Raw genomic sequence first — 27,474 nt, 5'->3', positions numbered from 1 at the left:
GTAGTCCCAGCTCTCGGGAGGCTGAGACAGGGTAACTGCTTGAACCCGGAAAGTGGAGGTTGCAGTGAGCCAAGATCGTGCCACTGCACTCCAGCCTGGGTGACAGGACAAGACTCCATCTCAAGGAAAAAAAAAAACAAAACAAAACAGGTGATTCAACTGCTGCTCTCTCTTTTTACATAGAATTCAGAAGGAACGAAAATAAGAAGTCATAATGAGAAAAACTGACTGACTACAAAGAAGTAACACATACTGGGACGTTTACCAGGCTCTACTACATTCCCAGTGAAGGGCAATTTTTTTGAAATGTCAATTTGTGGCTGGGCATGGTGGCTGACGCCTGTAATCCCAGCACTTTGGGAGATGGGAGGATCGCTTGAGCCCAGGAGTTCAAGACCAGCTTAAGCAACATATGGAGAACTGTGTCTATAAAATTTTTTCTTCTTTTTTTTTTGAGACAGCATCTAGTTCTGTTGCCCAGGCTGGAGTGCAGTGGCGCGACCTCAGCTCACTGCAACCTCCGCCTCCTGGGTTCAAGGAATTCTCTGCCTCAGCCTCCTGAGTAGCTGGGATTACAGGTGTCCGCCACCACACCCGGCTAATTTTTAGTAAAGACGGGGTTTCACCATCTTGGCCAGGCTGGTCTTGAACTCCTGACCTCGTCATCCACCCACCTTGGCCTCCCAAAGCACTGGGATTACAGGGGTGAGCCACCATGCCCGGCCCTTTTTTTTTTTTTTAATAATCCATGCAGGGTGGTGCACACCAAGTAGTCACAGCTACTTGGGAGATGGAAGGATCACTTAGGACTAGGAGTTTGAGGCTCCACTGAGATATTATCATGTCACTACACTCCAACATGGGCAACAGAGTGAGACCCCATTTCTAAAACTAATAATAATAAATTTAAAAATAAAAAGTATTTCAAAACTTGATCCCTCTGACCCATTCTGGGTATGTCAATACCCTTCAGGCGTTTTGTGCTCACCTTCCGTCTGACCACTTGACTATCCGAGCATTGCTTTCTTTAATTTCATTTCCTTCTTCATCTCGGCGTATCCTCCATCTTATAGTATTTTCTACCTGTTTCACAACACAAGTACTTTAGAAAATTATAGTTTAAATGACTCTATGCATCTTTTTTTTCCTCAAGAGGCACATAATCACAGAATAAGCATACAGAGGTGACAGATGTATGTGTGGCAGGAGAATGAACAACACTGAAACCCTCTTTAATCACCTAGAGATGTTGGATAAATTTAAAGCAGGGGAAAAAATATGCTTAAGTGAATTTCTGAGCTCCTAGAATCATAATCATAGAGAAAGCTTAGAGCATTTGAGCAGATGGCAGATACTAAATGTACACTAACCCCAAGATGTGTTAAGACAGTAAGAATTACAAGGCACAGGCGATAAAACTTGAGTCCATGTGAGGCAGAAATTTTTTTTTTTTTTGAGACGGAGTCTTGCTGTGTCGCCCAGGCTGGAGGGCAGTGGCGCAGTCTCGGCTCACTGCAAGCTCCACCTCCCGGGTTCACGCCATTCTGCTGCCTCAGCCTCCTCAGTAGCTGGGATTACAGGTGCCCACCACCAAGCCCGGCTAATTTTTTCGTATTTTTTAGTAGAGATGGGGTTTCACCATGTTAGCCAGGATGGTCTCGATCTCCTGACCTCATGATCCGCCCACCTGGGCCTCCCAAAGTGCTGGAATTACAGGCGTGAACCACCACGCCCGGCTGAGGCAGAAATTTTGAAGTGAAACCCCTGTATAAAGCAAATTCTCTCACAGAGCTAAAAAGTCTATAAAAATAAGACCAAAAAGTCTGCCTATTGGCACAGAGAGACAGACTTCCCATATATGAATAAGGATAAATAAGTGCCCTACGAAAATTAAAACCCCAGATTTCAATAGGTTTAGAGCCTAACTATCTTACCTGCATGGTGGGGAAACACCAGACAGAGTTGGCAAATGAAAACCACTGTTACTGAAATTAAAGTCAGTGGGACCTCCAGGAAAACATGGCATGCTAAACACATGCAGTTTATCACTGCTGCCTCCTGGAAACCCACTAAAATGACAATGAAGAGTAAAAACAGGACATACAAGGATAGAAAGAATGAGAATGAAGCTGGCAACAGACAGAAGCCAACAATGTGAAAACTGCCAATGCCAGACGATGCTTCCCTCGGCCTATTCCCCCAGTGTCAATCCTAAACACAGCTGCTCCCAGTCCCACGGAGATTGTCTGGATCTCCACTCCGTTAGTTACAAATGTCTGTGCAACTGGGTCCTAATGATTCCCCCTTCCAGTTTTTCCCCTTTCCCTATTTATTCCTCACAAATAGCTATAAAGTATGCTGATTGAATAACTCTATCATATTCATGAATTAAACATGATGTCATACCTGAAATTTGTTTCAGAATAGTCTGGGGAAGCTGGGGTGGGGAATATGTAGATGACAAAAAGATTGTTAACTTGGCAACTGTTGAAGTGGGTCATGGGCACGAGAGAGTTCATTATATTGTTCTTAATACATTGGCGTATGTTTGAAATTTTCAGACTGAAAACAAAACAATCTGTCACTATTCCTGTCTTCCCTCTCATACAATAGGTTGGCCACATATAAATACACAAATAAGCCGGGCGCGGGGCTCACATCTGTAATCCCAGCACTTTGGGAGGCCAAGGCAGGCAATCACCTGAGGTCAGGAGTTCAAGACCTACCTGGCCAACACAGTCAAACCCCATCTCTGCTAAAAATATACAAAAATTACCCGGGCATGGTGGCATGTGCCTGTAATTCCAGCTACTCGGGAGGCTGAGGCTGGAGAATTGCTTGAACCCGGGAGGCGGAGACTGCAGTGAGCCGAGATCACACCACTGCATTCCAGCCTGGGCAATGACAGAGCAAGACTCCATCTCAAAAAAAAAAAAAAACACACACACACACAAATAGGCCATTATTAATTGAGAAGCTGTTCTAAAAAATGCTTTCTATTATATAAAGTGATTCAAATAGTAATGATGCTATAATAGGACACATTGCTAGGTCTTAACCTATCAGGATGAAGGACACATAATAGTATTTCTGAAGACAGGGGACCTCAGAGAGGTACATAAGCTGTACCTGGTTCCCTGGTTCCTTGTTCTTAAAGAATTAACTACACCATGCTTTAAGACTGGTCAGCGTAGTCTTAAACATCACTCAAGAAAATAAGGGTCCAGGGTTACTTCCTATCACACACCAAGGTTTTAAGACAACAGTTTATGTTAAACACCAATATTTTGTAGTCTGATGCACTGAAATTTTAGGGTAAAATACATATTTATAAATTTTTTTTTTTTTTGGAGACAGGGTCTCGCTGTGGTGCACAGGCTGAAGTGCAATGGCACAATCACAGCTCACTGCAGCCTCAAACTCCTGGGCTCAAGCAATCCTCCCACCTCAGCCTCCTGGAGTAGCTGTGACTACAGGCATGCGCCATCTCTGCTGGCTAATTTTTTTTATTTTTAGTAGTGACAACGTCTTGCTCTATTGGTCAGGCTGGTCTGAAACTCCCGGCCAGTCTTCTCACCTCGGCCTCCCAAGGTACTGGGTTTATAGGTATGAGGCACCATGCCTGGCCTTATTTACGAAGTTTGGTACCCATACTAGAATCTGGTATCACATGGTCTAAAAATATAATAGATATATTGATACTAGCTGTAGCATCATGACAGAAAGTAAGAAAATGGAAAAAGACAAAATTAAATAAATTGATAAAAAGTGAATAAATAAGGAACTACTATATTAGTTTATATGTATATGACAGGAAACAATGAAAAGTAGTAGAATTAAAGCCAGAGGCACTAAAACAACCATGAAAAATTCATACTGCTAAGCCTAAATCAATACATCCACATGTCCCAAGGAAATAATATTAACAGATGGGCTAAAAAACAGATGAGTAGATGGGTGGTGGAGGGAGGACAGAAAAAAAAAAAAAAAAAAAAAAACAGTGTAAGCACTATATCTGTTGACTGTGTGATCTTGAACAAATTATTGGCATCTGTTTATCTCAGTTTTCTTATTTGATTTGCATTTCCATTAAGAGGAGTAGTGAAGTCTCAATGAAAAGCTTTTGGATAGAAACCATCTTATATCAAGGTTATTTAGGTAGTTGTTAATCCACCACATTGAAGAGATGGTACTATTAAAAATATAAAAATTCAGTGCCTAAAAAATGCCAGACTATCCCTTTCTAACAATTTAATAAGGTACCGAGGCCAGGCGCAGTGGCTCACACCTGTAATCCCAGCTCTTTGGGAGGCCGAGGTGGGTGGATCACCTGAGGTCAGTAGTTCGAGACCAACCTGGCCAACATCGTGAAATCCTGTCTCTACTAAAAATACAAAAATTAGCTGGGCATGGTGGTGCACGCCTGTAGTCTCAGCTACTTGGGAGGCTGAGGCAGGAGAATCACTTGAACCCAGAAGGCAGAAGTTGCAGTGAGCTGAGATCATACCACTGCCCTCCAGCGTGGGCGACAGAGCGATGCTCCTTCTCAAAAAAAATATATATATACCCACTAGAAAATAAGAAATTTACAGGAAATCCTTCAGATTTAAGAATTGAAAATGCATAATTCCAGTTTCAGTATCATGCATTCAACCACCTCTTGTTCCCTTGTACAACTCAATTCTAAAATGTCTACGTGGCCAAGTGCAGTAGCAATCACGCCTGTAATCCCAGCAATTTGGGAGGTCAAGGCGGGAGGATCACTTGAGCTCAGAAGTTCAAGATCAACCTGGGCAACACAGCAAGACCTCATCTCTACAGGAAAAAAAAAAAAAGTTGGGCATGGTGGCATGTTTTCTGTAGTCCCAGCTACTCAGGAGGCTGAGATGGAAAGATCGCTTGAACCCAGGAAATTGAGGCTGCCAAGAGCTGTGTTTGTGCCGCTGTACTCCAGCCTTAACGACAGAGCAAGACCGTGTCTCAAAATAAAAAGATGAAACTTCTACTTAACCTACATCCTCCTTACTTAAAAGATTAGAGGCCCTCCTTCTATAGCGTGACTAGATGGTATAAGGTATCAAAGAGAAGCATTAATGGGAATTTAGTAAAATAAAATTCTCTCCTAATAGTCAACAAAAGCAATCAAAAGAACACAGCCATATAGTGAAGTGTTAGGTAAAAAAATCACTTTCAAAAGCTCAAGTTTCAAGTTAGTATCTCCAGGTTTTACTTTATAAAAGAAAAAAAAGGGAAAAAGCATGAAATAGTACCTTTAATTTTAACCTGGTTCTACCTTCTTCATCCAGCATTTCTTCATCTTCAAATTCATCTTCATAATACTGAGGATCAAAAGGTCTACAAATTGTTTTCCAAATAAACTATTAATCATATTTTATAAAGAATATTACTGCTATGTAATAACATCTCTATTAATAAACACCATTATATAAAAAAATCATAATATAATTTAAAAAATCATAATGATCAATATCTTCATGCTTAACTTCAAGGAAGTAGTAATTGTACTTTTTTTTTGAGACCAAGCTTTGCTCTTGTTGCCCAGGCTGGAGTGCAATGGCACGATCTCGGCTCACCACAACCTCCGCCTCCCAGGTTCAAGTGATTCTCCTGCCTCAGCCTCCCGAGTAGCTGGGATTACAGGAATGTGCCACCCTGCCTGGCTAATTTTGTATTTTTAGTAGAGATAGGGTGTTTCTCCATGTTGGTCAGGCTGGTCTCAGACTCCCGACCTCAGGTGATCCGCCCTCCTCGGCCTCCCAAAGTGCTGGGATTATAGGTGTGAACCACCACACCCGGCCAGTAATTTTACTTCTTAAAATTTGTTGTTAATACATATTGCTTGAAATAAAGTACAAGCAAGGATAAATATTCAAAATATCCTTTCTTCTTCTTATGTAACTCTGCCAAAGAATAGGCAACATATGCTCTAGCTTTCCACATCATTGTGCCTGTGGAAAAAAAATTTTAAAAGCACAAGAGCTTGAGTAAACTTAGTAAATAATACCCATCAAACACTGTCTAATTGTCCAAAACCATTACCTTTTCTAGACCAACAATAGCTGCTACAGTGGACACTGGCATTTCTCTAGCAAATTTCATCACTTTCAATTTCAGCCTTTTCAGGGTTGTACTAATTAAAAAAATACCTTGAAGATCTGTGGTGTCTGCTAATTCATAAGAAAGTATCGAACTGCTAAAAAACAATCATAGCATTAAAAGCCTCCCTTACCAATACATATTTTTTCTATCTCAGGATGTGCTTGACTAATTTTTTCAGAGATACACGATCAATTTTCCATTTTTGTGATTTGTCAACTCACTGTGAAATAAGAAAAATAAACATTCTATGTATTTCTATTCAACATCCTGAAAAAATTTTAATTGATTTCCTCACCTGGGCTCTACACTGAGAAAGTTGGGCAGTTTAACAAAATATAAGTCGTTTCCTAAATCAGTGTTTACTTTAGGTATTTCTACTTCTATTCTGGTCTCAGGAATTGGCTCCTCTTCCTGTTGATCCTGAGGCAATCCATTTTCATCCTAGTGAAAGAATCAGAAGTTTGGAGCTTGACAGGACCTTAGAAATGGCTTCCTTCAACCTCCACACTTTAATTACTCTGGGGTGCAAGAAACATAATTAGATATCACTTTAGGACTAAAGAAGCCCCCAGTTCCCATCCCAACCCACCCACACACAAAATGGGAAACGATCAATTTGGATACCTCAGTACAAGAAACTATCTCCTTTATGATAAATCTGTCTTCCAAATACTTATCAACAAAAGTGTGAAATTAACACTTCAATAGGAAGTCACTCTATCAATTAAAACCAGAGAAGATTATTAACATAGCAGATACTTCTTGGCATGAGCAAGAAAAACATTCAAATCAATGGTTCTCAAATCACAAGTCCTCACACTTCAGTCCCCTAAGGCATGACACCAACCTCATGTCTGGCAGTTATTTCCACTCCCCCTTATAACCAAGAGTTCCCTACATAATGAAGAAAGTCATCTGTTCATGGTATTTTCATACTAGAATTCAGTTATCAACTTCCTTTGCTGGAATAAGGGAGACTCTTCACCTTTGAAACTTTATGCTTGGCCTTGAATGAGTTCATGTTAGTAATTGACTTACAACAGGCTGTCCTGGAGTAGGTGGTTTGTCTTCTCCATCACTCCCTGAAGAGATATCATCTGCACCTCCAAATAAATCCATGGTTCCATTATCTTCAATGCAGAAGGAAAAAGGCATTAGTGTTACTATCTGTAACTAAGGTTCTTCACAGCTGATCACTTCAACACATTCCCAAGGTTTCTGGACCAGCATCAGAAAACCACCAAAAACATAATGCTGAGCCTGGCTCTCAAAGACCCAACCAGAGAGTGTGGGGAGAGGGAAGGGGGCAAATCTAGTGAAAGGCAAGCTGCACAGGAGGCACTTATTTCTCCTTTCATTTTCACCATCCTTGTTCTCCCACTTTCCTTTATTCCCCAGGAGCCCAAATGTTTCCTACAGTTTAGATGCTCAAAGTTGGGGCCGAAGCACTCCACAGACACCTATTTTCCATAAGTCTATCCCAGATTCAAAATTACAGTCCAGGCACAGTGGTTCACACCTGTAATCCCAGCACTTTGGGAGGCCAAGGCGGGTGGATCACTTGAGGTCAGGAGTTTGACACCAGCCTGACCAACATGGTGAAACCCCATCTCTACTAAAAATACAAAAATTAGCCAGGCTTGGTGACAGGTGCCTGTAATCCCAGCTACTTGGGAGGCTGAGGCAGGAGAAAGGAAGCTGCCACACCTGGCTGGTAGAACTCCTTTCATCCTTCCAACTTATAATACCAGGTGGTGGTGGTGGTGGGTGGTGGTGGGTGGTGGTGATGGTGGTGATGGTGGTGGTGGTGGTGGGTGGTGGTGGTGGTGGTGGGTGGTGGCGGTGGTGGTGGGTGGCGGTGGTGGTGGGTGGCGGTGGTGGTGGGTGGCGGTGGGGGTGGGGGTGGGGGTGGTGGGGGTGGTTGGTGGCGGTGGTGGTGGGTGGCGGTGGTGGTGGGGGTGGTGGTGGTGGGGGTGGGGGTGGGGGTGGGGGTGGTGGTGGGGGTGGTGGTGGGGGTGGTGGTGGGGGTGGGGGTGCTGGGGGTGGTGGGGGTGGTGGGGGTGGGGGTGGTGGTGGTGGGGGGGGTGGTGGTGGTGGGGGTGGTGGGTGGTGGTGGTGGTGGTGGTGGTGGTTGCTGTTGCTGTTGCTGTTGTTTTGAGACAGAGTCTCACTGTTGTTGCTCAGGCTGGAGTGCAGTGGTGCGACCTTGGCTCACTGCAACCTCTGCCTCCCGAGCACAAGCGATTCTCGTGCCTCAGCCTCCCAAGTAGCTGGGACTACAGATGCACACCACCTCGCCCCACTAATGTTTTGTATTTTTAGTACAGACAAGGCTTCACCATGTTGGCCAAGCTGATCTTGAACTCCTGGCCTCAAGTGATCCACCCACCTTGATCTCCCAAAGTGTTGGGATTACAGGCGTGAGCCACCGCACCCAGCCAACACTGGGTTTTTATGAGCTCTTCATCTAACTCACAGCTCAAACAATCAGTTTCTTCATCTGTTAAGAACTTAGGAACAAAACACCGAGACTGTCATTATTCAAACTGACGAATGGACATTGTAACCTCCATCCCAATAAGGTCAGCCCCCAATAATGAATTCACTCTAACTATAAACAGACTGGGGGCAGTGATTCACACCTGTAATCCCAGCACTTTGGCAGGCTGAGGTGGGCGGAACACTTGAGATCAGGAGTTTGAGACCAACCTGGCCAACATAGTGAAACCCCATCTCTACTAAAAATACAAAAAATTTAGCCAGGCATGGCGGTGTGTTCCTGTAATTCCAGCTACTCAGGAGGCTGAGGGAGGAGAATTGCTTGAACCCAGGAGGCAGCAGTTGTAATAAGCTGAGCTTGCACCACTGCACTCCAGCGTGGGTGACAGAGCGAGACTCTGTCTCTAAAAAAAAAAAAACAAACACACGCACAAAAAAAAACTACAAAGAGGCAAGTTCTTCTTCAACTAATTAAGCATGAGCAGCTTCTCATAGCTATATAACTTCTCTGAGTACACTGAGCATATCCACACTCTTTTCTGTGGGTCTTGTGATCTGGGGTAAACACACTCAGGGTTAGAAATGCACTACAGTTAAATACAGAAAGAGGTATGGAAATATACATATATATATATAATAATAGGGGTACCTTTTGGCACCTCAGTGTCGCTATCCGCTTCTGAATCAGATGCAATCGCATTCTTGCGTTTCATTCGTAAAACTTCATCCTCACTATCACTGCCTCTTGCAGATTCTATAAGGGTAGAATTAGAAGTTCTGCATAATCAGTTGCATTAGTTGAATTTTGTGTTTTAAAAGCAATATTGGAGATAAACAAATTGTGATACACCCATACAATGGACTACTACTCAGCAATAAACAGGAATGAACTACTGATACATATAACCAATTGGATGAATCAAAAATGCCATATGCCAAGTTAAAGAGGCCAATCTGAAAGACTACGTACTTACTGTATGACTCTATTTATATGACATTTCCAAAAAGCCAAAAGTATAGTGACAGAAAAGACCAGTAGGTGCCAGGGTTTAGGGGCAGCGGAAAGATATGACTCAAAAGGGATAGCATAAGGGAGTTTTTCAGTGTGACAGCGATTCTGCATCCTGAGTGTGGTGGTGGTTATACAAATCTATAGATATGTTAACATGAATAGAGCTGTACATGCAGAACGCCCCCCCCACAAAAAAAAAATCAACTCTAGTGTGTGTTCATTTAAAAAAAAGAATTCTTAAAATAAATACTGGTGCCAGGTGTGGTGGCTCATGCCTGTAATCCCAGCACTTTGGGAGGCCGAGGTGGGTGGATCACTTGAGGTCAGGAATTCAAGACCAGCCTGGCCAACATGGTGAAACCCATCTCTACTACAAATACAAAAATTAGCCGGGTGTGGTGGCGTGCACCTGTAGTCCCAGCTACTCAGGAGGCTGAGGCAAGAGAATCACTTGAACCTGGGAGACGGATGTTGCAGTGAGCCGAGATTGCACCACTGCACTCCAGCCTGGGTGACAGAGCAAGACTGTCTCAAATAAATAAATATACTGGCTTTGCAAGTACAAAAACTTGGTAGAAATGAGAAAAGTAGCACTAAAACATCAAATTTACATAAGACAAATTTCAAGGAAAAAAAGGTAAAAAGATTAGAAAGGAACCAACAAATATATCATTATTTCTAGAAGGGCCAATTATTTACATAAAAACGTCACAAAAAGCAACAGAACCACTGTTGAATTAGTAAGAGGTAAGCAGGATGACCAGCTTCAAGGTTCTCTACTATGACCCTGCCCTTGACTTGGTCTGCTAGTATTTGGGATGTAGTACATGAGCCTTAAAGATTCTTTCTGGTAACAGTAAAAATAGCCCTACTTTCGGCCAGGCATGGTGGCTCTTGCCTGTAATCCCAGCACTTTGGGAGGCCAAGGTGGGCAGATCACCTGAGATCAGGGGTTTGAGACCAGCCAGGCCAACATGGGGAAACTTCCTCTCTACTACAAATACAAAAATTAGCTGGGTGTGGTGGTGCACACCTTTAATCCCAGCTACTCAGGAGGCTGAGGCAGAAGAATTGCTTGAACCCAGGAGGTGGAGGTTGCAGTGAGCCAAGATTGTGCTACTGCACTCCAGCCTGGGTGACAGAGACTCCGTCTCAAAAAATAAAAAAAATAAAAAAAAATAAAGGATGAGTGGCCAGGTGTGGTGGCTCACGCCTGTAATCCCAGCACTTTGGGAGGCCAAAGCAGGCGGATCACGAGGTCAGGAGGTCGAGACCATCCTGGCTAACACGGTGAAACCCTGTCTCTACTAAAAATACAAAAAATTAGCCGGGCATGGTGGCGGGCGCCTGTAGTCCCAGCTACTCAGGAGGCTGAGGCAGGAGAATGGCGTGAACCCGGGAGGCGGAGCTTGCAGTGAGCCGAGACTGCGCCACTGCACTCCAGCCTGGGCGACACAGCAAAACTCCATCTCAAAAAAAAAAAAAAAAAGGATGAGTTAATGTCCTTTGCAGGGACATGAGGGACATGGATGAAGCTGGAAACCATCATTCTCAACAAACTATCACAAGGACAGAAAACCAAACACCGCATGTTCTCACTCATAGGTGGGAATTGAACAATGAAAACACTTGGACACAGGGCAGGGAACATCACACACCAGGGCCTGTCATGGGGTGGGGGGCAGGGGGAGGGATAGCATTAGGAGAAATGCCTAATGTAAATGACGAGTTGATGGGTGCAGCAAACCAACATGGCACATGTATACCTATGTAACAAACCTGCACGTTGTGCACAGGTACCCTAGAACTTAGAGTATTAAAAAAAAAAAAAAAAAAAACTCTACTCTGAATTAGTTATTGAAAACTTACTGCAGTCCCATAGTCTACACAGATCTATATTCATCTCTGGAAATACGCTGCTCTCCTCTTCTAATAACACCAAGATGTGGTTTTTGAATCCTGTCCTGTGAGGTGTGTGCTAGATGCCCTCATATTTAAGCTAAGAAGATAGGATCAAAATATAATTAATATAATCAATCACTTATGGCAATGAAGCAATCCAGGTATCACTTCAGGAAGACTTCAACCCAATTAAGGTAACTTTTATATAATACAAAGAAATATGATCTCTAATTATTTATACACTCTATATGAAGAATGTGTTAACTTCAGCAGAATAGTCTAAATGGCAATGATAAAAGCAGGGTTCAGGAACCAAAGTTCAGGTGTATGCCTCCTGTAGTCTTTAGGGAATGAGTGCTCTAACCCAAGCTCGTCTCTGTAGGGTGAGGATACACACATCAATCTGTCTTGGCTCAATAACACTGTCCATTGAGATCACCCAGCCATGTTTGCACTTTCTACATATTATACTCCCTGGGCAACCTCCTGATTATTATAATTTGGCATCCACTGTAGATTTGCCCCCGGGGAAACATATGATGATAAGGGAGAAATAACTGATCCTCTTGAAACAATTTTGCAATTCAGTTTTATACATTAGTATCTTGTAAATTTGACTAGTTTGAGTAAACTCCTTAGAGCTTGACCATCTCTGGATGATCAAATTTTGTATCTCAAAAACCTGAGCTGCAGCAATGGTGCCCAATCTCAGTACAGCTGCTCTGTGGGGACATTTCAATGGTATGGTTTTCTCCCCAGGCTAATCTATTCTCTCACATGAGGCATGCTCTTCAGTTATCCACAGAAATGGAACCAACTTAACTCATTATCAGCTCTTCTTACACAATATCCCTCCCTTTAAGACTCAATTTTAAGTCCTCTTTAAATTGTTTTCCCCCAGACCTATCCATTAACAAATGGAAGGGAAAGCAGTAAGAAAGAATAAGTGGAATAGAAAGATTTAAAAGAAGCAAAATGTATTCTAGAGTTAGAAAAGTTTGAAAGGGAGGGGACAGAAGAGAAAAAACAGGGTAATAAAGATGGGAATGAAAGAAGACTAAATGGGTCCCTGCTGTATCTGAATGCTTCTTTCTGAGCCATTCTGGTTCTCATAAATGTATTACCTGATTTATGATCCTGTTCCTCTTCATCATCTGAATGCCTCTGTTCTTCATCTGAGGCCTGTGGCCTTTCATCATCAGAATTTTGCATTTTCTCTTCATCAGACAGCTGCGGTTGTTCTTCATCATCAGAATTCTGTTTCTCATCATCATTATCAGAAGCTACCGGCCGTTCATCATCAGAATTAGCCTTTTCCTCCTCAGATAGCTGTTGTCTCTCATCATCGGAAAGCTGAGGCCTCTCCTCATCATCTGTGTTCTGCATTTTCTCATCATCGTCAGAATTCTGCAGCTTATCTTCATCAGATCCTTGTGCCCTCTCCTCATCATCAGAATTTTGTATCTTTTCATCATCTGACTGGTCACTTTTATCTTCTCTGCCCCATTTTTCATCATCTGAATGTGCTTTTTCAGAACCTTCTGCTTCTGAATGATGGCTCCCTCCATCCGATCTATGACCTTCATCTTCATCATCATTAGGGGCTTCTGATCCACTGTGCTGATCTACATCTGAGGGGTCATTGTCCTCGTGGTCAGAACGCTCAGAAGCTTCTGATCTATTGTCTGATCTTTCAGAGTGATTATCACTACCACTGTGATGTGAAGCTCCCTCGTCCTCACTGTCATCTCCAAACAGTTCCTTATTACTTGGTTGTCCTGAATCACCTCTTTCATCCTGATCACTTTCACTTCCAGAGGCATTACTGCCAGAGGCAGCATTCTCTTGATCAGAATCTGAGTCAGATCCAGAATCAGAATCTATGGGGTCATATAAACATAGGATAACATCAGCAAAAAAAAGGCAGAGTAAGGCAGTCCCAAAGTCCATCCCAACATAAAAGCAATGAAGAAACTGACAAAAACTGTTAGAATTAACATTCTAAGGCCGGGTGCAGTGGCTCACGCCTGTAATCCCAGCACTTTGGGAAGCCGAGGCAGGCAGATCACCTGAGGTCAGGAGTTCGAGACCAGCCTGACAAACATGGCGAAACCCTGTCTCTACTAAAAATACAAAATTTAGCCAGGCATGGTTGTGCATGCCTGTAATCCCAGCTACTCAGGAGGCTGAGACAGGAGAATCACTTGAACCCGGGAGGCAGAAGTTGCAGTGAGCGGAGATCAAGCCACTGCATTCCAGCCTGGGCGACAGAGTGAGACTCTGTCTCAGAAAAAGAAAAAGAAAAATACATTTACTAAAATCAAAGAGTCACTAGAGGGGCTCAACCAAAGATTTGAGCAGGAAAAGGAAAGAATCAGTAAACTTGAAGATACCTCAATTCGACTGTCCAGTCTGAGAAACAGAAAGAAAAAAGAATAAAGAGAAATGAACGGAGCCTAGAAGATTTATGGGACAGCTTAAGTTATACCAATGTATGCATAATGGAGTCTCAGAAGAAGAGAAATGAGCAGAAAAAAATTCTTCAATAATAGCTGAGGTCAGGCATGGTGGCTCACACCTGTAATCTCAGCACTTTGGGAGGCCAAGATGGGCAGATCACTTGAGGTCAGGAGTTCGAGACCAGCCTGGCCAACATGGCAAAACCCCATCTCTACTAAAAATACAAAAGTTAGCCGGGTATGGTGGTGCAAGCCTGTAATCCCAGCTACTTGAGAGGCTGAAACAGGAAAATCTCTTGAATCCAGGAGGTGGAGGTTGCAGTGAGCTGAGATTACACCACTGCACTCTAGCCTGAGTGACAGAACGAGACTCTGTCTCAAAAAAATAAATAAATGATAGCCGAAAAACTCCCAAATTTATGAAAAATATAGATCTACACATCCAACAAGTTCAACAAATGACAAATAGGATAAACTTACAGAGGTTCACACCTAGAAACATTGTTATCAAACTGTCAAAGACAAAGAAACAATTCCAAAAGTGGGCAAAAGAGAAGCAGTTCATCCCATATGAGGAACCCTCAATAAGAGTAACAGCTGATCAGAAATCAAGGAATCCCAGAGCCATCCATAAGAGGACACATTCAAAGTGCTAAAAAGAAAGACTGTCAACTAAGAATTTTATATTCAGTAAAATTATGCTTCAAAAACTAAGGTAATATGAAAGACAAAAGAAAATATAAATTGGACTTCCACAAAATGAAAAATTTTTGTGCAGCAAAGGATGTTATTAAGAAAGTAGGCCCGGCGCAGTGGCTCACACCTGTAATCCCAACACTTTGGGAGGCCAAGGTGGCCGGATCACCTGAGGTCAGGAGTTTGAGATCAGCCTGGCCAACATGGTGAAACCCCATCTCTACTAAAAATACAAAAATTAGCCAGGCGTGGTGGCTTACGCCTGTAAGCCCACTACTTGAGAGGCTGAGGCAGGAGAATCGCTTGAACCCAGGAGGTGGAGGTTGCAGTGAGCCAAGATCGTAGCACTGCACTCCAGCCTGGGTGACAGAACGAGACTCTGTCTCAAAAAAAAAAAAAAGGAAAGTGAAAAAACAACCTACAGAATGGAAGAAAATATTTGCAAACCATGTATCTGATAAATGTCTTTACCCAAAATATACAAAGAACATTTATAACTCAACAATAAAACCCATTTTTTTGTGTTTTTTGTTCGTTTGTTTTCTTGGAGACAGAGTCTTGCTCTATCCTTCAGGCTGGAGTACAGTGGTGCAATCTTGGGTCACTGCAACCTCTGCCTCCCTCAAGCGATTCTCCTACCTCAGCCTCCCGAGTTTATGGGCACACGCCACCACACCTGGCTAATTTTTTTGTATTTTTAGTAGAGATGGGGTTTTACCATGTTGGCCAGGTCTCGAACCCTGACCTCAGGTGATCCACCCACCTCAGCCTCCCAAAGTGCTGGGATTACAGGCGTGAGCCACTGCACCCGGCCTAAAACCAATTTTTTTAAAACAGGACTTGAAGTAGACATTTCTCCAAACAAAGTTACACAAATGGCCAATAAATACATGAAAAGATGTTCAACAGCTGGGCGCAGTGGCTCACACCTGTAATCCCAGCACTGTGAGAGGCCGAGGCAGGCGGATCACCTGAGGTCAGGAGTTTGAGACCAGCCTGGCCAAAATGGCAAAACCTCATGTCTACTAAAAATACAAAATTAGCAGGGTGTGGTGGCAGGCGCCTGTAATCCCAGCTATTCGGGAGGCTAAGGGAGGAGAATTGCTTGAACCCAGGAGGCAAAGGCAGGAGAATCGCTTGAACCTAGCACTTTGAGAGGCCGAGGCAGGCGGATCACCTGAGGTCAGGAGTTTGGGACCAGCCTGGCCAACATGACAAAACCTCATCTCTACTTAAAATACAAAAATTAGCAGGGTATTGGTGGTGGGTGCCTGTAATCACAGCTACTCAGGAGGTTAAGGCAGGAGAATTGTTTGAACCCGGAGGCGGAGGTTGCAATGAGCCAAAATTGTACCACTGCACCGCAGCCTGGGCGACAGACTGAGACTCTGTCAAAAAAAAAAAAAAAAAAAAAAAAAAAGATGTTCAACATCATTAGCCTTTAGGAAAGTGTAAACTGAAACCACAATGAGACACCACTTGATAACATCAAGGATGGCTATTTTAGAAAGAAATAAAAACTTAAAATAACTGTTGGCAAATATGTAGGGAAAGAGAACCCTGGTGCATTGCTGGTGGTAATGTAAAATGGCTCAACCACTATGGAAAACAGTTTGGCTGCTCCTCAAAATATTAAAGAATTACTGTATGACTCTGCACTCCTACATAATACCCTCCTTCCAAAATTAAAAACAGGCACCCAAACATGTACATGAATTTATTTATTTTTTTGGAGACAGAGTCTCACTTTATCACCCAGGTTGAAGTGAAGTGATGCAATCTCAGCTCACTTCCAACCTCTGTCTCCCGGGTTCAAGTGATTCTCCTGCCTCAGCCTCCTGAGTACCTGGGACTACAGGCATGCACCACCACACCTGGCTAACAGTTTGTATTTTTAGTAGAGACAGGGTTTCGCCATGTTGCCCAGGCTGGTCTTCAACTCCTGAGCTCAGGCAAATCCGCCTGCCTGAACCAGGAATGTTTACAGTAGCACTATTCAAACAACCCAATGTCCATCAACAGATAAATGGATTGACAAATTTAGGATATACGCATTCGATGGAATATTATTAAGTCATTAAAAATGAATGAAGTACTGATACATGCTACAATGCCTTGAAGACATTATGCTAAGTAAAAGAAGCCAGACACAAAAGACCCCAATGCATGATTCAATTTATATGAAATTCCCAGAACAGATAAGTACAGAAACAATAGCAGACAGGGGTTGGAGGAAGGAGCAAACGGGGAGAAAGTGCTTTATGAACACAGTGTTTTATTTGGGGGTGATGAAAATAACAACTAGATATATGTTGTCTACAAGAAACTCACTTTAGAACCAAATATACAAACAGGTTGAAAGCAAAAGGATAGAAAGATATTACATGTAAACAGCAACCAAAAGAGAGCTGTAGTAGGTATACTAATATTGCACAAAACAGATTTTATAACAAAAATTGTTACAAGAGACAAAGGATCATTAAATCCATCATAAAGATATAAATAATTATAAACATATGCACCTAAAAACAAAACCAAGAGAATTGAAGGGAAACATAGACAGTTCAACATAATAGTCAGAGACTTCAATAATGGATAGAACTCGCCAGGCACGGTGGCTCACGTCTGTAATCCCAGCACTTTGGGAGGCCGAGGTGGGTGGATCACTTGAGGTTAGGAGTTCAAGACTAGCCTGGCCAACATGGTGAAACCTCGTATCTACTAAAAATACAAAAAATTAGCCAGGTGTGGTGGCACACGCCTATTGTAATTCCAGCTACTAGGGAGGCTGAGGTAGGAGAATCGCTTGAACCTGGGAAGCAGAGGTTGCAGTGAGCCAAGATCGCACCACTGCACTCCAGCCTGGGTGACAGGGCAAGACCCTGTCTCAAAAAAATAAAATAAAATAAAATAATGGATAGAACTGCTAGATTAAAGATCAATAAACACAGGACTTGAGCGACACTATAAACCAATTAGACATAATAGACAATCAATAGGATGCTGCATCCAACAACAGCATCTTCCCAAGTGCATATGGAACATTCCCCAGGATAGTCCATGCTAGGATACAAAACAAGTCTCAAACATTTTAAAAAACTGAAATCATACAAAATACGTTCTCTGACCACAAGTGAATTAAAATTAGAAATCAATAACAAAAAGAAATCTGAAAAATTCATAAACTTGGGGAAATTAAACAACACACTTTAAAACAATCAAGGACTCATAGAAATCACAAGGAAGGCCGGGTGCAGTGGCTCACACCTGTAATCCCAGCACTTTGGGGGGCCGAAGGAGGCAGATTGCCTGAGTCTAGCAGTTTGAGACCAGCCTGGGCAAAACGGCAAAACCCCATCTTTACTAAAAATACCAAAAAAAAAAAGATAAGAAAAAACATAGCCAGGCATAGTAGTGTGCACTTGCAGTACTAGCTACTCAGGAGGCTGAGGTGGGAGAATTATCTAAGCCAGGGAGGTTGAGGCTTCAGTGTGCCAAGATCGCGCCATTGCACTCCAGCCTCGGCAACCGGAGAAAGACTCTGTCTCAAAAAATAAAAAAATAAAGAAATCGCAAAGAAAATTAGGAAATATTTTGAGATAAATAAAAATGAAAATACAGGCCAGGCACGGTGGCTCATGCCTGTAATCCCAGCACTTTGGGAGGCTGAGACGGGCGGATCACATGAGGTCAGGAGTTTGAGACCAGCGTGGCCAGCATGGTAAAGCCCCAGTCTCTACTAAAAAACAAAAAAATTAGCCAGGTGTGGTGGCATGTGCCTGTGGTCCCAGCTACTCAGGAGGCTGAGGCACGAGAATCGCTTGAACCTGGGAGGCGGAGGTTGCAGTGAGCCAAGATCGAGCCATAGCACTCCAGCCTGGGGGACAAGAGCGAGACTTTATTTCAAAAAAAAAAAAAAAAAGAAAACACAGCATACCAATACTTAAGGAAACACGTTCTGTGCTCCCACAGGTGGGGGGGAATAAACTTAAGGATACCATGAAAACAGTCCTCAAGGTACTCAAAAAAATTAGGCTGGGCATGGTGGCTCATGCCTGTAATCCCAGCACTTTGGGAGGCCAAGATGGGTGGATCACAAGGTCAGGAGTCTGGGACCAGCCTGGCCAACGTAGTGAAATCCTGTCTCTACGAAAAATACAAAAATTAGCCAGGTGTGGTGGCACATGCCTGTAGTCCCAGCTACTCAGAAGGCTGAGGCGGGAGAATCGCCTGAACCCGGGAGGCAGGGGTTGCAGTGAGCCGAGACCACACCATTGCACTCCAGCCTGGGTGACAGAGTGAAACCCTGTCTCAAAAAAAAAAAAAAAATTAGACCAGTGATAAAAGAAACAGAATGGAAAAACAATGAAGAAAATTAATGAAACCAAAAGTTTGTTCTTTGAAAACATCAAAAAACAGACAAGGCTTTGGCTAGACCAAGAAAAAGAAAGAGAAAACTAAAATTACTAAAATCAGGAATCAAAGTGGGGACATTACTACCAACTTTACAGGAATAATACGGATTGTAAGAGAATACTATAAACTATGGTATACTAACAAATTAGATAACTTAGATGAAACTGATCAATTTCTAGAAACACACAAATTATCAAAACTGATTCAAAATGGAATAGAAAATCTGAATAGACCTATAACCAAGAGTTTGAATCAGTAATGGGAAATTTTCCACCAAAGAAAAGCCCAAGACCAGATGCCTTCACTGGTAAATCCTACTGAATGTTTTTAAAAGATTTAACACCTATCCTTCTCAAACTGCCCAACAATTGAAGTGAGGGAGTACTTCCTAACTCATTCTATGAGGCCAATATTACCCTTCTACCAAAGCCAGACCAAGACATCACAAGAAAACTACAGACCAATTATCCACCAAAACAGAGATGAAAAAACCACTTAAAAAAAATACTGTCAAATCAAACCCTAAAGCATATTAAAAGAATACAATACCAAGCTGGGTGAGGTGGTTCACACCTGTAATCCCAGCACTTTGGAAGGCTGAGGTGGGCAGATCACTCGAGCCCAGAAGTTCAATACCAGTGTGGCCAACATAGCAACATCCAATCTCCATTAAAATTACAAAAATTAGGTGGGTGTGGTGGAATGTGCCTGCAGTCCCAGCTACCTGGGAGGCTGAGGTGTGAGGATGACTTGAGTCCCGGAGGTAGAGGGTGCAGTGAGCCAAGGTTGCGCCACTGCACTCCAGCCTGGGCAACAGAGCAAGATCCTGTCTCAAAAAAAAGAATAAAAACAAAAAACAAAAAAATGGAACATACATCATGACCAAGTGGGATTTATCCTAGTATTACAAGGGTAGTTCAACATCTAAAAACCAATCAAAGCAAAACACCATATAAAGAATAAAGAAAAAATCATGTGATCATTGACCCAGAAAAAGCATCTGATAAAATCCAACACCTTCTCATGATGCCATTCAACAAACTAGGAACAGGAGTGAACTTCCTCAACCTGATCAAAAGCATCTACAAAAAAAGCCCCACAGATAACATCATATGTCATGGTGAAACCCTAGATGGTTTCTTCCTAAGATCAGAGACAACACAATGATGTTTATTGTCACCACTCCCATTCAACATTTTACAAAAAGTTCTAGCTGTGGCAATTAGGCAAGAAAAAGAAATTAAAAGCATACCAATTGGAAAGGAAGTAAAACTGTCTCTTTCATAGATATGTTTTTTTTTTTTTTTGAGACAGGGTCTTCCTCTTTCACCCAGACTGGAGTGCAATGGTGTGATCTCAGCTCACTGCAACCTCTGCCTCCCAGGTTAAAGTGATTCTTGTGGCTTAACCTCCCAAGTAGCTGGGATGACAGGCGTGTGCCATCACACCTGGCTAACTTTTGTATTTTTAGTAGAGACGAGATTTCGCCATGTTGGCCAGGATGGTCTCAAACTCCTGGCCTCAAGTGATCCACCCACCTCGACCTCCCAAGATTTTTTTTTTTAAGAGACAGGGCCTGGCCGGGCGCGGTGGCTCACGCTTGTAATCCCAGCACTTTGGGAGGCTGGGGCGGGCGGATCACGAGGTCAGGAGATCGAGACCACGGTGAAACCCCGTCTCTACTAAAAATACAAAAAAAAATAGCTGGGTGTGGTGGCGGGCGCCTGTAGTCCCAGCTACTCGGAGAGGCTGAGGCAGGAGAATGGCGTGAACCCGGGAGGCGGAGCTTGCAGTGAGCCAAGATTGCGCCACTGCACTCCAGCCTGGGCGACAGAGCCAGACTCCATCTCAAAAAAAAAAAAAAAAAAAAGAGACAGGGTCTTGCTCTGTTGCTGAGGCAGGAATGTAGTGGTACAATCATAGCTCACTGCAGCCTTGAACTCCTGGTTCAAGTGGTCTTCCCGTCCTGGCCTCCCAAAGTGCTGGGATTACAGGTGTGAGCCACTGCACCCAGCCAACATGATCTTATATGTAGGAAATCCTAAAGAATCCACACACACACACACACACACAAGATTACAGCTAATACATTCAGCAAGGTTGCAGAATACAAGATCAACATGCAAAAATCAGTTGTATTTCTGTACACTAGCAATAAATAATTCAAAATGAGATTAAGAAAACCATTCCACTTGCAACCAGGCGCGGTTGCTCACCCCTGTAATCCCAGCACTTTGGGAGGCCAAGGCGGGTGGATCACCTGAGGTCAGCAGTTCGAGACCGGCCTGGCCAACATGGAGAAACTATGTCTCTACTAAAAATACAAAAATTAGCCAGGCATGGTGGCGCATGCCTGTAATCCCAGCTACTTGGGAGGCTAAGGCAAGAGAATCGCTTGAACCCAGGGGGCACAGAGGTTGCAGTGAGCGGAGATCGCGCCATTGCACTCCAGCTTGGGCAACAAGCGAAACTCCATCTCAAAAAAAAAAAAAGAAAGAAAGAAAAAGAAAACCATTCCACTTCCAATAGTATCCAGTAGAATAAAATACTTAGTAATAAATTTAACCTAAGAAGTGCAGGACTTATACACTGAAAATTACAAAACATTGTTGAAAGAAATTAAGAACTGGCATATTTATACATGAAAGCAGCATGCCTAGGTAGAGGTTCTACTCATTGTTAAAATAAGAGTTATCGGATGTAGTCCGGGCACAGTGGCTCACGCCTGTAATCCCAGCACTCTGGGAGGCCAAGGCAGGCAGATCACAAGGTCAGGAGATCGAGACTATCCTGGCTAACAATTGTTAGCCTCTCTACTAAATTGTTAGCATCTAATTGTTAGCGTCTCTCCTAAAAATACAAAAAAAAAAAAAAATTAACTAGGCGTGGTGGCAGGCGCCTGTAGTCCCAGCTACTCGGGAGGCTGAGGCAGGAGAATGGCGTGAACCCAGGAGGCGGAGCTTGCAGTGGGCCAAGATCGGGCCACTGCACCCTAGCCTGGGCGACAGAGCAAGACTCCGTCTAAAAAAAAAAGAGTTATTGGATGTAGTTATTTTCCACAGCTCTCACAGACCAGGGAAATAATGAAATATGCTAGGCATAAAAGGAATCGTATCTATACAATCTTCAGGAACCAACAGCAATCTTCAAGGATAGCCTACCAGATTTGGAAGTAAATCCTGGAAGAAAGTCTCAATGGACTTACAAGAAGGTAAAACACGAAGCCCAGAGAAGCAACCAGCTCCACTCCTCACCTCTCTATACGCTGAGTTTGCAATGCGACAGCACTGCAGGGTACACCTTATGAAACTGTTGTTTCTACCCATCCAATCAATCAATTATGCATTAAGCACTGATGTAAACTGAGAGGTAAGGGGAACATCTTTTCATCATTATAGCCCCAAAATCTAGCAAAACAGCTGGAACACGATAGGGGATCAATACTTATCAACTTAATTAATAACTTCATGGAAATGAGCCATGGGAGGGTTCACATAGAACTGTGCCTTGAAGGGTGAATGGGATATACACAAGTGAAAATGAGGAAAAAATGAAAACATGAGCAAAGGTAGTAGAACAAGAGTTAATATACGGAGCTCTATACTTCCACACTTATCCTGACTAGCATCTCCTGGATACCCACCCCTGTAGAGCCTTCACACTAGAATTTAGTTCTCTGTACCTCCACCTAGTGCTACCGTCACTACGCTCTAGAAATTATGAATAAATTAGAGTTGGAGAAAATGGAGGAGAAAAAAAAGAACCACCAAACAATGCATTTTACTAAGGAAAAAATGTACACAGATACACTACTTGGAGCCTCGAGGGTTGCAAGAATTCTGAACTTGGTCTTGGGTTCTTTCTCACTTCAAATAGCTCCTATTCATATTTCAAGTGCCCGTAGTCTCAACTACTTGGAGGCTGAGGCAGAAGGATGGCTTGAGCCCAGAAGTTCAAGGCCAACCTGAGCAACACAGTCAGACCCTGTCTCTAAAAAAGTAAACTTTAAGAAAACACCCACAATCCTGTGCCAGAAATACTTCCAAGCACCATGCACATACACTAATTCATTCATTTCATCAACAAATCCTTCATTCCTCCTCTCTGCACACAGACCCCATGCACTCCTGAATCTAACATCACAGACTCCGGAAATTCTGGAGTTTCTGCACAAGCTCTTAGAGAACACATTCTCTCCAATGTGAAACATCTATCTGTAACCCCATCCCATTATCCGTCCCAGACTCCTCATCCAGACATCTCAAGCTCCCTGTCACACCATGCTTTGGTTTCATTCAAGACGGCATTCTGAGGCCCTCTGTAAATTCGCCCACCCCATCCCATACTCCTGCATTCATTTCCATTCATTCACAAACAGCCCTTACTCTGCGCTGGCCTGTGCAAGGCAAGGCGGAACAGGACTCCAACGTTCCTACCCGCGCTGCGCAGGCTCGCCTGCACCTCCACCCATGCCCCGCGCCCCCTTCGCTCCACAAGCTCCCAGGAACAGTCTGCTCCACCGACACCCAGAGCCTCGAGGCGCAGACTGTCTGACTCTCCATCCTGCCCGCCGGAGAAGGATGGCACCTCCGGTAGTGCAGGGGGCGCTGAGGCAGGAGTGGAGGAAACGCCACCTCTTGCCTGCGGCGCCGGAGCCTCCACGGTTGTCCGGCTCCCCCAGCGGAAAAGCCTGCCACGCACCCATCCTCCGAAGCCCAGCGAACCCACCTTTACGCTCAACTTCGCTGTCGGCGTCGCTCCCGAAGAGATCCTCCATATCCGCCATTATCGCTCACGTCCGCTGCTGCCTCGGTTAGGGGCAGCTCCCGGCCTCTCTTTACGGCACGGAACCACTGAAACACGACAGTGTCGCAAAGATTCGCCGAAGACACTCCTTTCCTTCCGTGACCTAGTTTTCGCTCGCCCAGTGAACTTATCCTGTCCTGGGTCTGCATGGTATACAAGCCCGGCCATTTCGTCAATATCTGTTATTTGCCAGGATTCTTATCAGGGGGCGGGGCGTCCTGCGTTCGGGTGCGGGTGCCGATGGGGTGGGCGGTGACTGGCGCTCCCTGGGGAGGGGCCTCTGGCTGGATTAAACCTATAGCGAGTCAGGACTGAAGCCCTTTGTTTCTGATTGAACAGCTATTCTCCAGTTACTTCATCCCAAACCCCTTTACCCTCTTAAAAATTGTTGAGGACGCGAAAGAGCTTTTGTTTACGTGGGGTACAGATATTGATATTTGCTGTATTCTTACTAATACGGTAATAAATGTTTAAGTTATTAATTCATTTAAAAATAATATACATGTTAACAAACAGCTTTTTTAAGCTTTAAATGACCATTTTTTTGGCCGGGCGCGGTGGCTCACGCCTGTAATCCCAGCACTTTGGGAGGCCGAGGCGGGCGGATTGCCTGAGCTCCTGAGTTTGCGACCAGCCTGGGCAACACGGTGAAACCCCGTCTCTACTAAAATACAAAAAATTAGCCGGGTGTGGTGGCGGGCGCCTGTAGTCCCAGCTACTCGGGAGGCTGAGGCAGGAGAATTGCTTGAACCCGGACAGTGGAGGTTGCTGTGAGCCGGGATCGCACCACTGCACTCCAGCTTGGGCGACTGAGCGAGACTCCGTCTCAATAAATAAATAAATAAATAAAAATAAAAAGACCATTATTTTCTAAAAAATATTTAGGCCAGGTGCGGTGGCTCACTCCTGTAATCCCAGCTCTTTGGGAGACCGAGGGGGGGGCAGATCACCTGAGGTCAGGAGTTCGAGACCAGCCTGGCCAACAAGGTGAAACCCTGTCTCTGCTAAAAATACAAAATTTAGCCAGGCGTGGTGGCACATGACTGTAATCCCAGCTACTCGGGAGGCTGAGGCAGGAGAATCACTTGAAACCTGGGAGGTAGAGCTTGCAGTGAGCCGAGATCGTGCCATTGCACTCCAGCCTGGAGACAGAGTGAAACTGCATCTCAAAAAAAAAAAAAAATTTTAGAAGAGTGGAATTGTTTTAGTTTTGAAAATATCTTTAATGCCTAGCTTAAAAGAAGACGTCTGAATTCTCATACCTGTTTCTACAATCTGTTGAGAAATGTAGCTGAAGCACATGAAGAAAATCTGGTCTTGCACAAATACATTTGTAATTGGAAAAGGGAGGCTCTCTCAGGGCTTTCTCAGATCCCCTGGAAGAGTCTCCATCCAACCACAGCTTTGGAGCAGTGATTCTCAAACGTCATAGATTTTCCTTCCTACTTTGGTTTGAATGTCCTCTCCAAAACTCATGTTGAAATTTAATTGCCAGCCGGGCGCGGTGGCTCACGCTTGTAATCCCAGCACTTTGGGAGGCCGAGGGGGGCGGATCACGAGGTCAGGAGATCGAGACCATCCTGGCTAACACGGTGAAACCCCGTCTCTACTAAAAATACTAAAAATACAAAAAATTAGCTGGGCGTGGTGGCGGGCGCCTGTAGTCCCAGCTACTCGGAGAGGCTGAGGCAGGAAAATGGCGTGAACCCGGGAGGCGGAGCTTGCCGTGAGCCGAGACTGCGCCACTGCACTCCAGCCTGGGTGACAGAGCGAGACTCTGTCTCAAAAAAAAAAAAAAAAAGAAAAGAAATTTAATTGCCATTGTGAAGATATTAAGAGGTGGGACTTTTAAGAGGTGATTAGGTCATGAGGGGTCTGCCCTCCCATGTGGATTAATGCCATTATCACGGGAGCGGGTTAGTTATTGCAGGAGTGGTCTCCTAATAAAAGAATAAGTTTGGGCCGGGCGCAGTGGCTCACGCCTGTAATCCCAGCACTCTGGGAGGCCGAGGCGGGTGGATCACGAGGTCAGGAGATCGAGACCATCCTGGCTAACATGGTGAAACCCCGTCTCTACTAAAATACAAAAACTTAGCCAGGTGTGGTGGTGGGAGCCTGTAGTCCCAGCTACTCAGGAGGATGAGGCAGGAGAATGGCGGGAACCCAGGAGGCGGAGCTTGCAGTGAGCAGAGATCGTGCCACTGCATTCCAGCCTGGGCGGCAGAGCGAGACTCCGTCTCAGAAAAAAAAAGAAAATTCAGACTTATGTGAAGAAAAAAACAACGGAATAAAGGTAATGAGTCAGAAATTATTTCTTAGGACAGAAGCAAAGTTTGTCCTTTTGGAACCTTTTAAATATAGGGTTGGGTTTAGGAACCCGCTTCCTGGAATAGATAGACTTTAGACTCCTTCCTGAAGCGTGAGGGTTACCAGAGAGCTATGTCCTGAAAAGACCTTTGCAGCAGGCAGGATGAGGTCAGCGTACTCAACACCAGAGCAGGAACAACTACTGGAGGAAAGAATCAGAAGGAACAAAGAAAGGAGGACGGGGTACGGAGGGTGCTGTGGGTGTTAGTGGAGGAAGCTGAATAAGAAAAATGATATGCAGAAAAGATGTCAAAGAAACTGAAAATGAGAAGTATAAGGAAGGAAAGAAAAGACGGAAAAAATAGATTAAGAAGACAAAGGGAAAGGAGTGAGAGAAGGGGATGGAAAAATAATTTTTTAAGGCACGTAATAAAATAGTACTGAGGTGGGGAAATATTGAAACAAAAATGTGAAAACATCCCAACAGCACAAACATAGAGACAGAGAGAAACATTAGGAAATGTAGACTTCCCTGCCAACCAAAATTTTACAAATAGGAACCACTAAAACAGATCTGGCTCAAACACAAAGCAAAACTGAAAATTTCACTTTACAGCAAAACTGCTCTGATTAGATCTCTCATTGGATTTCCTTATTCAACTGGCTGTTTTAGAATCGTGTGAGAACGCAGCATAACTGCAGAGATACTATCTCATCGGCGGGTGGGGACCGCTGGCACGCAGGCTGCATCTGGCCCTCAGTATATTTCATCTCACCCACAGAGGACTACCAAGAGGAGATAATGCTGAATTTCATGCTTGCAATGGCAAAAAAGCATTGCAGTATTAACATCCTTAACAGTAATATGGCAAAAGGCCACAAGATGGTGATGGTATACCCTAAAGAGATCTCAATCATATGTAAGATGAGGTACACACACACACACACTCACACATACACCATACACTTACTAATTTTTCTTTAGCAAGAAATTGTCATGTGTGTGGTGGTGGTGGTGAAGGAGGTCTTAAAGAGAGGAGACTTGAAGAATACTGCCTTTAGATAGCAATCAAAACACTTCTTATGATAAAATGAGACTGTTTTTTCATTTGTCTTTTTCTGTTTTTCCCAAGTAAAAAAAAAAAAAAAAAAAAAGCAGTATTTTTCAGACTAGAAAACACTAAGAAAATATTTTTCAACTATAGGCACTCTGATTTGTATGCATCTGCTGATAAAGTAACTCATTTATGTAAAGTA

General features: G+C 43.7%; 1 protein-coding gene across 7 annotated transcripts in view; it reads right to left on the bottom strand.

Moving 5' to 3' along the window:
* The window catches only part of LEO1 (LEO1 homolog, Paf1/RNA polymerase II complex component), a 39,595-nt gene extending 15,480 nt beyond the window's left edge, over window positions 1-24,115 (bottom strand). Inside the window, exons 1-8 of one of the 7 annotated variants that reach the window (XM_055279153.2) lie at window positions 23,833-24,063; window positions 12,658-13,413; window positions 9,269-9,373; window positions 7,285-7,287; window positions 7,159-7,250; window positions 6,416-6,561; window positions 5,271-5,355; window positions 989-1,083 (exon numbers count right to left, since the gene is read on the bottom strand). In XM_055279153.2, coding sequence (XP_055135128.2) covers window positions 989-1,083; window positions 5,271-5,355; window positions 6,416-6,561; window positions 7,159-7,250; window positions 7,285-7,287; window positions 9,269-9,373; window positions 12,658-13,413; window positions 23,833-23,890 — 1,340 coding nt within the window. In that variant the 5' untranslated portion in view covers window positions 23,891-24,063. Of the gene's footprint in view, window positions 1-988; window positions 1,084-5,270; window positions 5,356-6,415; window positions 6,562-7,158; window positions 7,251-7,284; window positions 7,288-9,268; window positions 9,374-12,657; window positions 13,414-23,832 lie in introns of all 7 variants that reach the window. The other 6 variants (XM_063640684.1, XM_055279154.2, XM_055279155.2 and 3 more) reach the window with 6 other exon arrangements.
* Between the last annotated feature and the right edge of the window lie 3,359 nt (window positions 24,116-27,474).

This window comes from Symphalangus syndactylus, chromosome 5, assembly GCF_028878055.3.
Source record: "Symphalangus syndactylus isolate Jambi chromosome 5, NHGRI_mSymSyn1-v2.1_pri, whole genome shotgun sequence".
Lineage (NCBI taxonomy): Eukaryota > Metazoa > Chordata > Mammalia > Primates > Hylobatidae > Symphalangus > Symphalangus syndactylus.
This window is presented reverse-complemented; position numbering and strand designations above follow the sequence as displayed.